The 15,852-nt window shown below is 49.6% G+C and overlaps 1 protein-coding gene across 1 annotated transcript; it reads left to right on the top strand.

Moving 5' to 3' along the window:
- Positions 1–11: 11 nt before the first annotated feature.
- Positions 12–15,132, top strand: TMEM187 (transmembrane protein 187). Its single transcript, XM_049871387.1, has 2 exons — positions 12–397; positions 6,525–15,132. Exon 2 carries the CDS (start codon positions 6,764–6,766, stop codon positions 7,553–7,555), a length of 792 nt encoding a protein of 263 aa, XP_049727344.1. The 5' UTR covers positions 12–397; positions 6,525–6,763; the 3' UTR covers positions 7,556–15,132.
- Positions 15,133–15,852: the final 720 nt, after the last annotated feature.

The raw sequence follows: 15,852 nt of genomic DNA, 5'->3' as shown, positions 1-15,852 counted from the left end.
GCCAGCCCTCACGGCCCCGCCCCCGGGCTCCGTTTCCGGCGCCCGGACTCAAACAAAGGCGGGGCGGGCCGCACTCCCGGGGGCAGCCCGAGCGCCGGGCCGCCTTCCACCCAGTAGGGTGGGCAGCCCGGCCGGAGGTACGGGGGCTGCAGCCCAGCACTCGGGCGGGCGCGGAACGGCTCCGCGTCGCTTCACGACACCTCGCGTCCCCTGGCGTCATCCAGCTTTCTTCCCAGAGCCGCCGCGCCCGGCGCGCATGCGTATGGCCGCGTGTCTGGTCCGCCCTTTTTCGGAATTTGAATCTCCGCAAGTCCAGAGCGAGAAAGGCAAAATACCCGGATGGCGTTCGCTAGCGTTTTCGCGCCAACACGGTAATCTCTCACCAGAACCTGGCGAGGTGGGTACTGCGATCGCCCCCCTGTGAGAAGCCCCCCGGAGGCTGACGATCCAGGGGGTTGCGCCATCATTCCAACTTCCAGGACAGGACGCCTGCTGTAGGGCTGGGAGCGTGGGCCGGGCACAGATCTTTTTCCTGCTTTATTCCATCTTTATTTTCACTAATCTCTCCCTGAACGTAGCATTTCCGGCAATTACGAACGTAGGCAGCAAAGCCCAGGAACGTTCGCTATACCTGGGACTTTATCACCAACAGAAATCACAGATGATTTCATACCGCTTTGTTTTTGTTGTAGCTGTCTTCACGTTTCTTTCACACTCAGCACTACTCTGAAGTAACGAGTTCTTAGTAATTTAATGTGATTATAAAAAAGCACTACTCTGAAGTAACGTTGATCTTGTAATTTAATGTGATTATAAAAAAGCACATATTTTATTAAATCACATATTTCCAAACATATTTTAAATGACTGCCTTTCAACGTGAATTTATTTTGCGACTTATGTATTTTATCCATTTGTAAAAACGCAATTGAGAAAGGGTCTGGAGCAGGGCTTCGAACCAGTTCCTTCCGGTTCCAAGCCCTGCCCAGAATATGCATTTCTACCTCCAAAACCAAAACTAAACCCAAACACGTGGCCTTCCAGTCGATTCCGTCGCATAAAGACCCTATAGGATAGGGTGGAACTGCCCCATAGGGTTTCCAAGGAGCAGCTGGCGGATTGAACTGCCAACCTTTTGGTTAGCAGCCATAGCTCTGCACCACTGCGCCACCAGGGCTCCAATTCCAGCCCAGATATACTGAATGGGAATCTACAGTTTAACAAGATCCCCAGGTGACTCTTACGTTTAATACGTTTTGACAGCCATTGCTCTACTAGAAACCCTGTTGGCGTAGCGGTGAAGTGCTACAGCTGCTAACCAAGAGGTCGGCAGCTTGAATCCGCCAGGCGCTCCTTGGAAACTCTATGGGGCAGTTCTGCTCTGTCCTATAGGGTCGCTATGAGTCCGAATCGACTGGACAGCAACGGGCTTGGCCTTGGGGCCTCTACTAGTGGTTCTCAGAATTGGTCCCCAACCAGTAGCATCAGCATCTCCTGGGAACTTGTTGTTAGGTGCCATGGAGTCAGTTCCAGCTCACAGCAACCCCATGTTAGAACTGCAAGTTCTCAACAGGGGTTCGAAGCAGTTGGAACACCAACACGCCGGAGAAGTCCACTGTACAGCCAAAGAAGCCAAGCTCTCACTGGGGCAGCCAGGAGGCTGGGGCATTCCCTACCTCTGGCTGTGCCACCAACTGCCTCATGTGACCTTGGCCCCTTCACCTTACCCCTGTGAAATGAGGAAGCTGAGAGAGGTGGGTTTCCAGGGCCTTGTGCACACTCAGTGCTTTTCCCAGGGTTCAGGAAGTACTGTGGTTGCCAGGGCTCCTGGGACATCTGAGCTGCGGGCTCACGTTCCAGCCTCCAGGCTGGCGTTGCCTTATCTGTGGAAAGGCAGTCACGGCTGTCTGGGGGCACAGCAAGCGGTTGTAAATGTCACAGGCCGAAGAAGGCACCACTGTTCCCTAGCCTGGTGGTGACACTGGCTCTTGTTTCAACAATAAAGTCATGGGAAGCAGAAGTATCCCAAGGCGCATTTACCCACAGGAACCATCTTAGCCAGGAGACTGTCAGGCTTTGCCCAGCAAGAACTCGATGTCTGAGGCTGTAGAGCCCTCAGCCTTTGTCAGGCAGCGAGGGAAGCTCTGAGTGCCCATAACAAGGGTCATGGCAATTCAGGTGTATGGATGATCTAGGAGCCTGGCTTTTCTGTGGACTTAGGGCGTTCATTTGGTGACATCACTTTCAGCTTTCCCTTGGGCTCAGGTGGACTCTGCCCAGGCACCAGAAATGAAGAGTCCTTTCCACCACCACCTTTCCCCCTCCCCCTAGCCAGAAGACAGTGTTTGACTCCTGTCCTTCCACCCTGCTTCCGGGAAGACAGGAGGGTCAGGCCAGTGGAGGCAGCATAAGACCTCAAAAGCCTGGGCGGCAGGCCCCAGATGGGTGCAGGGGAGGGCCTGGAGATGCCAGGCAGGGACTCCGCTGGCATAGTTTGGTTGAAACCACCCAGAGCCAGCCGAATGGGGAAGTGCCCGTGGAGACCCGACCCTAGACCAAGAGGAAATGACAGCCAGGTTGGGGGTGTGAGCTGCCAGGAGCCCAGGGAAGCAGCTCTCTGCAGTGGCCTGGGGGCAGGAGGGCCCAGGGCTTAGAAGACTAGAAGAGAGACTGAGCCTGGGGAGCTGGCAGAGGCTGGATGGGGAAGGTGCTTATTGGGCCCTGTAGCGAGTGCACAGTGAGGAGCTGGCCACAGAGAATGGCGAGCAGGGGGACACGATCCCATTCAATCCTATGGATATTTGACCACACTGGCGGCTGAGGAGTGAAATGGCAAGTAGGACAGGTGGATTCCACACAAAGCACCTGCAGGGGAGGTGCTGACAGCATCCCTGTTTTGCTGGTGAGCAAACTGAGGTCACACAGGTGGTAAGTGGGAGGGTGACCAGAGTTTGTGCCAACCAGTCTGGTGTCAAACCGTGCTGAACCCTAGGACCACTCACCCGCCGCCCACCCTCTTTGGCTGAGTCATTTTCAGGGCTCCAGGCCTCTTCCCTTTGAGACTAACACATTCTCGGCTTCTAGGCCAACTCACACCACAGCTGCCCTCAAAGCAGTTGACAATCAGCGATAGTTCCATATTGTCTTTAAATGGTCTGGCCTGTGATTGCAAGGAAATGGAAGGTTTTATCGTGGGCAAAGAAAAGAAGGTGGTTTGGGGCTGGATGGCATTTTGGGGAAGGGCTGTGGGAGAGGGCTCCATGCACTGCCCAAGAAGCAGGGGGAGATTTTCGTCTTTCTCTTCCTGTGCCACCCGGCTACTTGTCTCTAGTTCCGAGGGGTATTTGGTTAAAAGGGCTTTGGGGCTGGCCTGGAAACCTCCACATTCTAACACCACTGAGGTGGGAAAGTGCATTTTGAGTTGTGGAGTGTAACGTTCGTGTAGAAGCACCTGAAGGCCTCTGACCTCAGGAGGAAGAGAGAATCACCGTCGGCCCAAAGCTACTGTATAAATGGCATGGAGACATCTGACCTCCTCTAACTTCATAGGGATAAAAGAGAATCAAGATCAGCAGTCCAAGGTTGATTGCTGTGAGGTGGAGGTCACGCATACCTTCACCTTCCAACCTTTTCACCAATTTTGACACCAACCATCCCTCCCACAACACTCTCTACTTCTCTGCTGGGGTTCAGTAATTCATTGCAACGGCCACACAGAACTCAGACAATACTCACGATTATGGAGTTTATTAGGGAAGTAACAGGTTACAATTCAGGCTCAGGATATAGCTCTTTGATCAGGACAGCCTCTTCTCGGCTGTGCCTGCAGGCACACCTCTCCCTGGCCCCTCGGCCTCTGCCTTGCTCAGGCAAGTGTTACAAAGCTCTTTTAGCTCTGCCTGTAAGTACCCGGGAGCCCTGGTGGCACAGTGATTGAGCATTCGGCTGCTAACTAAAAGGGCAGCAGTTTGAATCCACGAGCCGCTCCTTGGAAGCCCTATGGGGCAGTTCTCCCCTGCCCTATAAGGTTGCTATGAGTCTGAATCGACTCAAAGGCAATGGGATTTTTTTCCGGTATAAGTGCCTGGAGGTACCCCACTCCAGCAGGAAGCCTCCTCCTGCCTGAAGGCCCTCGGCTTTCTTGCTCTGTGAGCCAGGAAGCCTACCATGCTGTCTTCTGGCTTGGCCGCCTCTGCTGCCGCGGTTTCTCTCCTGTTGCCTCTCACCATCTCTCACCGTCTCCGGCATTACAGCTCTGTCTTCTGGGTCTAGGAGGTGTCAGTGCAGGGATCATGGGTCCGATGGACACACTGCACTCCTAGCTCTTGGTAGTAGTAGGTCCCTCCTCTGCTCTGGAATTAACTGCTCCTTTTTAAGCCTAGCAGGATAACAGTCTCCTCATTAAGACTGCAAACACCTTATTTGCATGGTCCCACCCCCACAAGGGTGCCATGCGCCTTATTTATATTATTAGCAAGCTATCCAGTCCCCTTGGTGGGCCACAGACACCTCATTTGCATAGTCCCACCCAGTTGCTTGGAGGGAGTTACAAAGACTATCATATTAAATAAGTCACTGCACTGCACATACTTTCACTCTCCAACCTTTCTACCAATTCTGACACCAGCCGTCCCCCGCCACGGCACTCTCTACTTCTCCGCTGGGTTTGATAATCCATTGCGATGGCCATACAGAACTCACAGACCATACAAGTTTATTAAGGAAGCAACAGGCTACAACCCAGGATCGGAAAGCACACAGGCAAAGTCTGGAAGTCTTCCCCAAAGTGGAGGGTCCATCCCTCCCTTCTTCAGTGCAGGAGAGCTCCCTCAGCTCCTCTCGGCCATACAAGCAAACAGACCCTCTCTGTCATGGATACCCCCCTTGGTCATGCATGCCCCCTCTAGGCCATGCGGGTCTCCTTTCAGTCCCCTCAGGACAGGCTTTCTCTTGGCTGTGCAGGCCTCTCTGCCTTCAGCCTCCCTGCCATCAGCCTCTCCACCGCGAACTGACCCAGCTCACAGCCAATGTAGCAGCTTTGTTTAGCTGTCTTAGCTGCATTCTTAGCAGTGGGTTTCTGCTGTCACTACTGACTCAGCTGCAGGGGCCCTCCAGGCCTCTCACTATCATCAGTGTTAACGGCCCTTGACCCTTGTTATGGTTCTTTTAGGAGATTTCTTACCTCCTGTCTCTCTGTTTCTTCTCCCTTCTTGCCTTTCTTGCTGCTTCTCCTTTTTGCTTCTTTCTTCCTTCGGAAACATCTGTGGGGTTGGCTGCATATATAACCAAACTCCTTGTCAATTTCAAGGCATGGCCCTCCCAGCAGGTCAACAAGCTGACCAGTCCCCCTGATGGACCATAGTCACTTCATCTGCATAGTCTAGTATATTGACCCATCCCTGCAAGTTACATAAAATGGACCAATCACAGAGCAGGCTTACCACCTAGGGCCAGATAACAGGTATCAAACCTCAAGTTGTTTACAGCCTGCCCAGGAGACATCAGTCAACCTGGACAAAAGCAACAAAGCCTCTGTAGTAGAAAACTAGGGCAAAGGTAACTTCTCAGGGTTTAGGGGAAAAACTTCTCAAGCTGTTTTTCCAAAGAACCAAGGCAAAAGGCCACATAAAGGAACTCATTTCACCACATGACAGTAGATCTAGAAAGGGTTAAACGTCTAAGTGCAGTGGCTTTAAGGGAATTAGAACAGCAACAATGCTTCCTATAGTGCAAAAAGGAAAAACCATTGGTGCACCCCGAGGCTAAGAGTCTGGAAGATGGAGACGCTTTTTGGGATGGCCTTCTTTCTTTCTTTTTGAATTTTATTGTGGTGAAGATATACTTACCAAAACATACCAATTCAATGATTTCTACATGTATAATTCAGTAACTTTGGTTATATTCAAGTCGTGCAAGCAATCTGGTTAATCTTCTCCAAATCATTTTACTACCATTAACATAAACTACTTCCCCCCTTCCTCCCACTCCTGGTAACCACTAATAATCTTTGGTTTCTGTATATTTGCTTATTTTAAATAATTGAGATCATATAATATTCATCTTTTTGTGCTGACTTATTTCACTCAGCATGGTGTTTTCAAGGTTCATCCATGTTGTGGGCATGTATCAGGATTTCTTTTCTCTTCATAGCTGAGTAGTATTCCATTGTGTGCATAGACCAAAACTTGTTTATCCATTCGTCTGTTGATGGGTCTTTAGGTTGTTTCCACCTTTTGGCTATTGTGAATAGTGTTGCAGCGAACATTGGTGTACAAGTCTCTGCGTTCCTGCCTTCACTTCTTCTGCGTATATACCTAGGATTGGAAGTACAGGGTCACATGGTAGTTCTATGTTCAACTTTTTGAGGAACCGCCAAACTGTTTTCCACAATGGCTGCACCATTTTACATTCCTACCGGCAATGGATGAGGGTTCCAATTTCTCTACACCCTCACCAACACCTGTTTTTCTTTTATCACTGAGGATGGCCTTCTTTCTAATCATGCTCTTTCTTGTAACCACAAAGGAAGAAGGCAGAGCGTTTTCTCCGCTGGTGCCAGCCAGTCAGCCTGCCACCACCTCGCCTGGGGAAGATCACAGCACCAGCTTCGGAAATCACGGAACTTGGTTCTGCTGGTCCAGCTGTGAGGGGAGGAGGCTCACACAAACGTTGTTTATCTGGACTCAGAAGTAACTGTGAAGCAGCCGACCGTTTAAGTTCTCTGACCAGGATTCATACTCTGGTCAGAGGAGAGAAGGCTCCAGATGGAGCCAGAGTCAAGGCAGGCCCTGTTCCACGTGGCCCTGGGTGCCTGCCTCTGTGTGGCCACTGTCTACACCGGCGTTTTTGAGGATGTCTTCATCCAAGTGGGCCACGAGCACTATGCAGAGGCCCCTGTGGCCAGTCTCCCTGCCTTCGTAATCATGCCCTTCAACTCACTGATCAACTTGGCCTACGTGCTCCTGGGATGGTACTGGCTCCACAGAGATGAGGGCACGCTGGGATGCTTGGCAGAGGCGCCAAGGGCCCGTTACCTGAAGGATGTCTTTGCCGCTATGGCCCTCCTGTACGGCCCCGTCCAGTGGCTGCGGATTGGGACTCAGGCACACCCTGCTGCCGTGCTCGACCAGTGGCTCACCTTGCCCATTTTTGCATGGCCAGTGGCCTGGTGCTTCTACCTGGACAAGGGCTGGCGGCCCTGGTTGTTCCTCTCCATTGAATGCCTCTCCCTGGCCAGCTACTGCCTGGCCCTGCTGCATCCCTGTGGGTTTGAGGTTGCCCTAGGCATGCATATCCTGGCCACTGTGGGGTTAGCCCTGCGCGCCCAGGCAGGGGCTGGCAGTGCCACCTCAGGCACGTATCTAGCCCTGGGGATGCTCTCCTGCCTGGGCTTCGTGGTCCTCAAGCTATGGGACCACCAGCTTGCACAGTGGCATCCCTTTCAGCAGCTGACGGGCCATTTCTGGTCCAAAGTCTGTGACGTCTTCCAGTTCCACTTTGCATTTTTGTTCCTGACAAATTTAGACAGTCCCCAAAGACTCCCCCCTGAGAAGTAGCTTTAAACTGCCTTATAACCGATGAATCCTCCCAGTGTTGAAATGGACTTGAGAGGGTACTTAGGGTTTCCGATGTTCAATTCTTGGGGGTGATGATAGTCCAGTGGTTGCGGGGGAAGGTGATCCTTCCCTCCGAAGTGCCGTACGTCAGTATTTCAGTCACCAAATGTTCTAACTGCTGCAGTTCCCTTTCAGTGGGGCCAGGTCTAGGTGAAGGGTGTTCATTGTGCTGTTCTCCTAAATGTTCTGTAGTTTAAAACTTGCCAAAATAAAACGTTGGCGGGAAGGTGATGAACTCGAGAAATTCATCACTCGAGGCAGGAGAGAAAACTGCCCTGTGCCAGATTCAAGCTGTTTGTGAGCTCTGGGTGGGGCTGGTGAGTGTCCCCAGAGATGAATGAGTCAGGGAGGCTGGGGCACCCTACACATGTACCCAGCAGCTTGATGGAGAAACCACGAGCACTGTGACTCCCCAGCTGACGTGACCTTCACGTTGGCTGCGGGCAAGTCACACGGAAGCTACGCCACCTCGGATCCTGCGTGGACAAGGCAGGGCAGACCTAGATGACTAAACCAACACACAGACCTCCAAAGCTGACTTCTAAACTGAATGTTGCTTGGTGGGTATAGCCTGGGAGCCAGGGTGTGACTTAGATGTCCTTAGAGGCTAGGGTTACTGCAGGGCCCGGTGTCTGTTGCCATTGGAGACACAAGGCAAGGCCTGAGGATTCCTGCGTCCCCATCCCCCCAGGTCCTTACAAACCACCATCTCCTAACTCAGAGTCTCCCCCACCCTCCCAGCGTGCCTCCCACGTGGAGACAGTTGTGAACTGGGCTCTCTGATCTGACCCGCCATTGGATGTGTCCAGGCCCAGACTTGGGGCACGGAAGCAGGGCTGGCTGATACGCAGGGCTTGGTTTCATCGCAAGTTCTATCTCAAAAGCCATGGGCCCGAGGAAAGGAACCTGGCTCTGGGGTTCCCGAAGGCCTGCTCTTTGATTACAGAGGCCTCCTCGATTACAGAGGCCTCCTCGGTGGCACACAGAAACCTGGGGGCACTAGGGCCTTGGAGGGTGGCTCCTCTACTGACCGAGTGAGTGCTATCTTCACACCCTTCAGTGAGTGGGCATTCAAGGGGTTGGCTTCGTTCCCTGAGAGGTCCCAGGGGTTTAGTATCCTCCATTCCTCACCTTTGAGCTGCCAGCACCAATGATAATTTTATTTTTAGCCAATAACTATTTACTAACTAACCCTGCGAACCTTCTGGTTTTCATGTCTCTCCTCGGTCAGATGGGGTCCCTACAGGAAACAGATGGCACTTTCAGATTACGGTGATTCAGGAGCGTTTAAGGGGAACTAGAACATAGGGTGGGGGTGGATGGGGCAGTGACCTTTCAAGGCAGGGAAACAACTGCCCCTAGTATCCCTCTGTAACAGTCACTTGGCGGAGACATCTGACCTCCACTAACTTCACAAGGGGGAAAGATAATCAAAATCAACAGCCCAAGGCTGATTGCTAAGAGGCAGGGGTCAAACATACCTCCACCCTCCATCTTTTTTACCAATTCTGACACCAGCTGTCCCTGCCACAGCATTCTCAACTTCTCTGCTGGGTTCAATAATTCATTGCAGTGACCACACGGAACTTACAATACTCATGATTACGGGGCTTATTAGGGAAGCAACAGGTTACAATTCAGGATACAATTCTTCAATCAGGACAGCCTTTTCTCATTGGTGCCCAGAGGCAGGCCTCTCTCTCCAGACGTTGGCTCCTTGGCTGGCCTCTGCCCTGCTCAGGGAAGTGTTATAAAACTCTTTAGCTCTACCAATAAGTGCCTAGAGGCATACCACTCTGCCAGTAGGCCTTGGCCCAACAGCACTCAGGTCTCTCGCTCCATGGGTTGGCAAGCCTCCTGCCGGAAGGCACTCAGCTTTCTCGCTCCGTGGGCCAGGAAGCTCAATGCGCCGTCTCCTGCCAGTCTCCTGGTTCTGCTGCTGCCATTTCTGTGCTGCTGCTTATCACCATCTTGCCAACTCCAGTGTTACAGCTCTCTCTCACTGCTGGGTCTAGGAGGGTCTGAGCACAGGGACACTGGGTCCAAAAGATGTGCTCTGCTCCTGGCTCTTCTTCTTGGTGGTCGTCAGGACCCTTCTGCTCTGGGATTGGCTGTTCTTTTAGGCCTAGCAGGATGGCAAAACTGACCAATCCCCTCGTTAGGGTTCCATATACCTTATTTGCATGGTCCCACTCCCACAAGGGTGCCATGCACCTTATTTGTATTATTAGCAAGCTGTCCAATCCCCTTGGTGGGCCACAGGCACATTATTTGCATAACCCGAAAAGAAACCAAACCCACTGCCATTGAGTTGATTCTGACTCACAGTGACCCCATAGGGTTTCCAAGGCTGTAAATCTCTACCAAAGCAGATTGCCACATCTTTCTCCTGTGGAGCCGCTGGTGGTTTCAAACCACCAACCTTTTGGTTAGCAATCGATTGGTTTAACCACCGCAACACCAGGGCTCTTTTATTTGCATAAACAAACAAAAAGTTGCCATCGATTCCGACTCATAGCAACCCTGTAAGAGAGAGTGCAACTGCCCAAGAGGGTTTCCAAGGAGTGGTTGATGGATTCGATTCGAACTGCCAACCTTTTGGTTAGCAGCAGAGCTCTTAACCACTGCACCACCAGGGTTCCCACCACAGGCATAGAGGTTAGGATTTACAACACATATTTTTAGGGGACATAATTCAATCCATAACAGCTCCGTAAACAGTAATTCCCCTTCTCCCCCCTCTTCCCACCCTTGGTAACCCTTAATAATGTTCGATTTCTATATATTTGCTTATTTCATGCAAGTGAGACCATACAGCGTTTGTGTTTTTTGTGACTTGTTTTGCTCTGCATGATGCTTTCATGATCCATGTTGCGGCATGCATAGTGGCTTCATTTCTCTTCATGACTGAGTAGTATTCCATTGTATGGATAAACCACGTTTACCCATCTGTCACGAAGGAGATGTTGGATATTGGATAGGATGGATATGTCAGCGACTATTGTACACTCGTATTTGTTTTAAAGCTTTTTTTAACTGAAGTCAAATTCACATAAGACTAAACTAAGCATTTTAAAGTGTACCATGCATTGCCATTGAGTACCTTTACAAAGTTGTACAACCACCACCTCCATCTCATTCCAGAACATGCATCACCCCAAAAGGAGATCTCTGACCCCTTAGCAGTCACTGTCCATTTTCTCCTCCCCCAGCCCCTGGAACCACAAGTCTGCTTTTTGTCTCTATGAAGTTGCCTCTTCTGGACATTTCTTATCAGTGTATCATACAATAGGTGGTCTTTTGTGTCTGGCTTCTCTCACTCAACATCAGCTTTTCGAGGTTCATGAATGTAGCAGCATGACACCCCTTTTTTTATTTGCTAAACCTGGCCACCTTACATTGAGCCCAGTGGCCCGAAGTCTGTGCAGGGGCCCTATGTCCTGCACCAGCCCTGGGGACCCCATTCCTTGCGGAGGCTCGGATGTTTGAGATGCAGAGAAGGAGGCTGGAATTCTGAGGAATTCCTTCTCTGTCCTTTTGTGCCTTGTCTCCTCAGAGAGCCAGGAACGGCCCTGAGTTCAGAAGAGCTGGGCCATCTGCTGGGGGAGAGGGTTTTTAGTATTGCTGTCGGTATTACTGTGCCATCGGACCCCATGAGCAGCCAAGAAGCCCCTGTTTACCAGGTGGGTCCTCTACCCCAAACTTTGCTCAAGGTTATAAAGCTGGGAAGGATCTTAGAAATCATCTGTGCCAACCCCATCATAGCCTTGGGGTTCTGGTCTTGCTTGAAACAGCCTTCCAGATACCCAGGTTATACTTGTCCGCGCATCAGCTAGCTTAGTCAAATCTTAACATCTCCTACGGCTGCTTCAGATCTATTTCTTGTAAAATAATAACCACTATATAAATTATTATAAAATAGTTGAATTTTATATGTATAAATACAATATAATAAAATACAGCAAATGTCATCATTGTTAACCTGATGATTTACCAAACTGTAGTTAACCAGCACCTTGTGTGATTGTGTTTGATTAAGGCAAAGAAATGCCAGAATCCTGTGGGCGTCATTTCATTGCAGCCTGGGAGAAAAAAGATTTTGTTTCTTGGCACTTAAAATTAGGCACATCAACTAGGTAAAGTGTTTCCCTCCCCCATCTGCAGGTCTCCATTAGTAGGAATATTTGTATAAATATAAACTAGCCTCTTTCTGCCAGCACAGAAAGCTGCTTCTCTGCGGGGTTCCCAGGGCGCTATTCAGTGATTTGCTGGAGTGTGCTAGTCAACGGAGAGCCCAGCTCCTGCCTTTCTCTACGTGAAGTGCAGCTGCTGCTTGGACAGTGGTTGTCCCTCAGGTCCTGCTACCCCTTTTCGTGGTTTTTTTCTAGTCTTTTGTTCCGTTGCCTACCTTTCACTTTGATCTTTGCTCTCTTTTTCTCTTCAGAAAGCGGACTTCAGGTTTTGTTTCTGCCTTTTCTTTCTCGCCTTCCCAGGGGCCCTGCCTGACTGCCAGGACCTCACCAGGGCATCCATGCAGCAACCATTTTGGTGAGCTCGGATCTCTTCCTTTTAAAGAACGGAAACACTATACCCCACCTTCCTGCCCCCAGGTAACCACCACCTGGATTTTGATAGTTATCCCCCACACACATGTTCTTACACCTCTCCTATATGGATATAGCCACCACATGGGCTTGCATTGCTTTCACTTTATACAAATGGCACCATGCTGTCCAGACCCTTCTGTGACTGGCTGCAGGACCAGGTCCATTACAGTTTCCTTCCACAGTCTCCCATTGGGGTGGTCCCTCATTTTGTGCATTTTCTGTATGTGACTCTCGGTGCCAACATGTGCAAGCTTCGTTAGGGGATCCACCTTCAACTTTACTAAAAACCAAAAAAAACCAAACCCGTTGCCATCGAGTCGATTCCGACTCATAGCAACCCTATAGGACAGAGAACTGTCCCATAGGGTTTCCAAGGAGTGCCTGGTGGATTCGAAACACCGACGTTTATGGTTAGCAGCTGTAGCTCTTAACCACTACGCCATGAGGGTGTCTTCAACTTTACGAGAAGTTGCCAAATCCCTGGCCAAAACGCTTGCCTGAAACTGCATGTCCACCAGTGTTTTGGTTGCTCCACAGCACTAGGTGTTGTCAGAACATTTACCATCCGCCCATCTGATGGGGGTGAACGAGAATTCCATTTCACCTTGGTTTACCTTTCCCTGCTTAAAATTGAGGTTGATCTCGTCTCTGCAATTCACTAGCTGGGAGGCCTTGGTGTTTCTTAAGCTCTCTGTGCCTCAGTTTCCTCTCCCTAAAATGAGATGCTAACAGTGCCTCCCTCCCAGGGTGTAGGGTGCTTGTGAGGATTAGACGAGGTAAGCCATGTGTCCTAGTCTCCTAGTGCTGCTATAACAGAAACGCCACGAGTGGTGGCTTTAAGAAACAGAAATTTATTTCCTTACAGTTTAGGAGGCTAGAAGTCCAAATTCAGGGCACCAGCTCCAGGGGAAGGCTTTCTCTCTCTGGCAGCTCTGGGGGAAGGGCCTTGTCTCTTCAGTTTCTGTTCCATGGCTCTTGGCGATCTTCATGTGCCGTGGCATCTATCTTCCCCCATCTCTGCTTGCTTTGCACTGCCCAATCTGCTCGTTTTGTATCTCAAAGGTGATGGTCTTAAAACACCGTATACTGATAGGTCTCCTAACATAACAAAGAAAACCCATTCCCCAATGGGATTATAACCACAGGTATAGGGGTTTTTTATAGGGGTTAGGATTTACAACACATATTTTGGGGGGACACATTCCCCAATGGGATTATAACCACAGGTATAGGGATTTTTTATAGGGGTTAGGATTTACAACACATATTTTGGTGGGACACAATTCAATCCATAACACCGCAGAAATAGCTTAGGAAAGGCACTGCATGTAATAAGTTGTTGGTGAATGTCAACTTGATCACAGCCTTGTGTTGTGAGGGAGGCAGGGCAGGAGACAGGAATCATCATGGTAGTAGCTGAAGGTTACTGAGGGCTTAGTATCTAGGAAACTGAGTTGAGGGAAGTTGAGTGACTTCCAAGTTCATGGAGATAGGAAGGGGTCAAGGTGGGACTTGGGGCTTTGGACTTCCCTCCTGTGCTCTGGGCTTCTACCTTGATGTTTCAAACTAGACTCCGTGAAGCCTGAGCCTCCACAACTTTGGCTTCAATTTTCACTTTGAAAATACATGTTTTATTCTGAGAGAGGAACATACAGGTCAATTAGAATTAGTATACATAGTTCATAAAGAAAATGTTCTCCCCGGATGCCGTGCTAACCAGAACTGAAACCATTCCTGAAACCCACTTTTCAGGCAAAGATTAGACAGCTCTATAAAACAAAGAAAACCACACACTTGAGGAATGTGCATCTTAGTTCAATCAGATACATGAAACCAAATGGGCAGCTCCTGTCCCAAAGCAGGACGAGAAGGCAGGAAGGGGCAGGAACTGGTTGAGTGGACACAGGGAACCCGGAGTGGAAAGGGGGAGCATGCTGTCACATTGTGGGAGTTACAAACAATGTGTGTGGAAATGTTGGAATGAGAAATTAACTTGAGCTGTAAACTTTTACCTGAAGCACAATAAAAAATGTTCTACATCCTACTTTGGTGAGTAGGGTCTGGAGTCTTAAAAGCTTGGGAGCAGCCATCTAAGATACATCCTACTGGTCCCATCCCATCTGGAGCAAAAGAGAATGAAGAAAACCAGAGATACAAGGAAAATATTACCCCAAAGGACCACACTGAGACCAGATCCTCCACCAGCCTGAGCCCAGAAGAACCAGACGGTACCCAGCTACTGCCACCAACTGCTCTGGCAGGGGACACAGCAAAGAGTCCTGGACAGAGCAGGAGAAAAATGTAGAACAAAATTCAAATTCATGAAAAAAGCCCAAACTTACTGGTCTGACAGAGACTGGAGGAACCCCTGAGACTATGGCCCCCAGACACTCTGCTAACTCAGAACGGAAACCATTCCTAAAGCCCACTTTTCAGACAAAGATTAGGCAGCACACATGAGGAATGTGCTTCTTAGCTCAATCAAGTATACAAGACCAAATGGGCCACACCTGCCCAAAAGCAAAGAGGAAAAGGCAGGAACTGGTTGAATGGACGCAAGGAACGCGGGGTGGAAAGGGGGAGTGTGCTGTCACATTGTGGGGATTGCAACCAGTGTCACAAAACAATACGTGAATAAATGTTTGAGTGAGAAGTTAACTTGAGCTGTAAACTTTCACCTAAAAGCACAATAAAATAAAAAAAAGCAATAGAGAATTCACATACCATACAATTCACCCTTTTAAAGTGTACAGTGCAGTGGTTTGTCATGTATTCCCAAGGTTGTGCAGCCATCACCACTGTTGAAGTCCAGAACATTTTCATTAGCCCAAAAGAAACCCTGTACCCATTAGTAGTCACTGTCCATCCCCTCCCCACTGCCCCTAGCCCCCAGCAGCCACTATCTACCTTCTGTCTCTATGGATTTGCCTGTTCTGGACATTTTATATCAGCAGATTCACACAATAGGTAGCCTCTTGTATCTGGTTTTCAAGGTTCATTGTAGCCCACTTCAGAACTTCATTCCTTTTTATGACTGAATAATATTCCATTGTATAGATATACCACATTTTGTTTATCCATTCATCTGTTGATGGGCACTTAGGTTGTTCCACTCTTTGGCTATTGTGAATAGTGCTGCAGTGAACACTGGTGTACAAGTCTCTGAGTCCCTGATTTCAATTCTCTTGGGTATATATCTAGGAGTGAAATTGCTAGCTCAAATTGTAACTGTATGTTTAAGTTCTTGAGAAACTACCAAACTCTCTTCCACAGCAGCTGCACCATTTTACATTCCCACCAGCGATACGCAAGGGTTTCAGTTTCTCCACGTCCTAGTCGGTACGTGCTGTTGTCTGTCTGCTCGATTATCGCCATTCTAGTAGGCATGGAGTAGTATCTCGTTGTGGTCGGAAAATACATTTTCAACTTCGAAAAACTGTCACCAGCACCACAAGAGCACCTGCACTCAGCTGGGTCACATATCGTGTGGCGTGGCCCATGCCGGCATCTCGGCCTCATGAAGGGGGTCCTGCCGTTGCAGTCTGAGCTGTTGAGAGACGTTCGCCATTTGAAGCTTCTGCCTTTGCCGTTCAGATTGGCTTCCCCCTACCCAGTTGTCTTTTATATTGT

This window comes from Elephas maximus, chromosome X (assembly GCF_024166365.1).
Source record: "Elephas maximus indicus isolate mEleMax1 chromosome X, mEleMax1 primary haplotype, whole genome shotgun sequence".
Taxonomy (NCBI): Eukaryota; Metazoa; Chordata; class Mammalia; order Proboscidea; family Elephantidae; genus Elephas; species Elephas maximus.
This window is presented reverse-complemented; position numbering and strand designations above follow the sequence as displayed.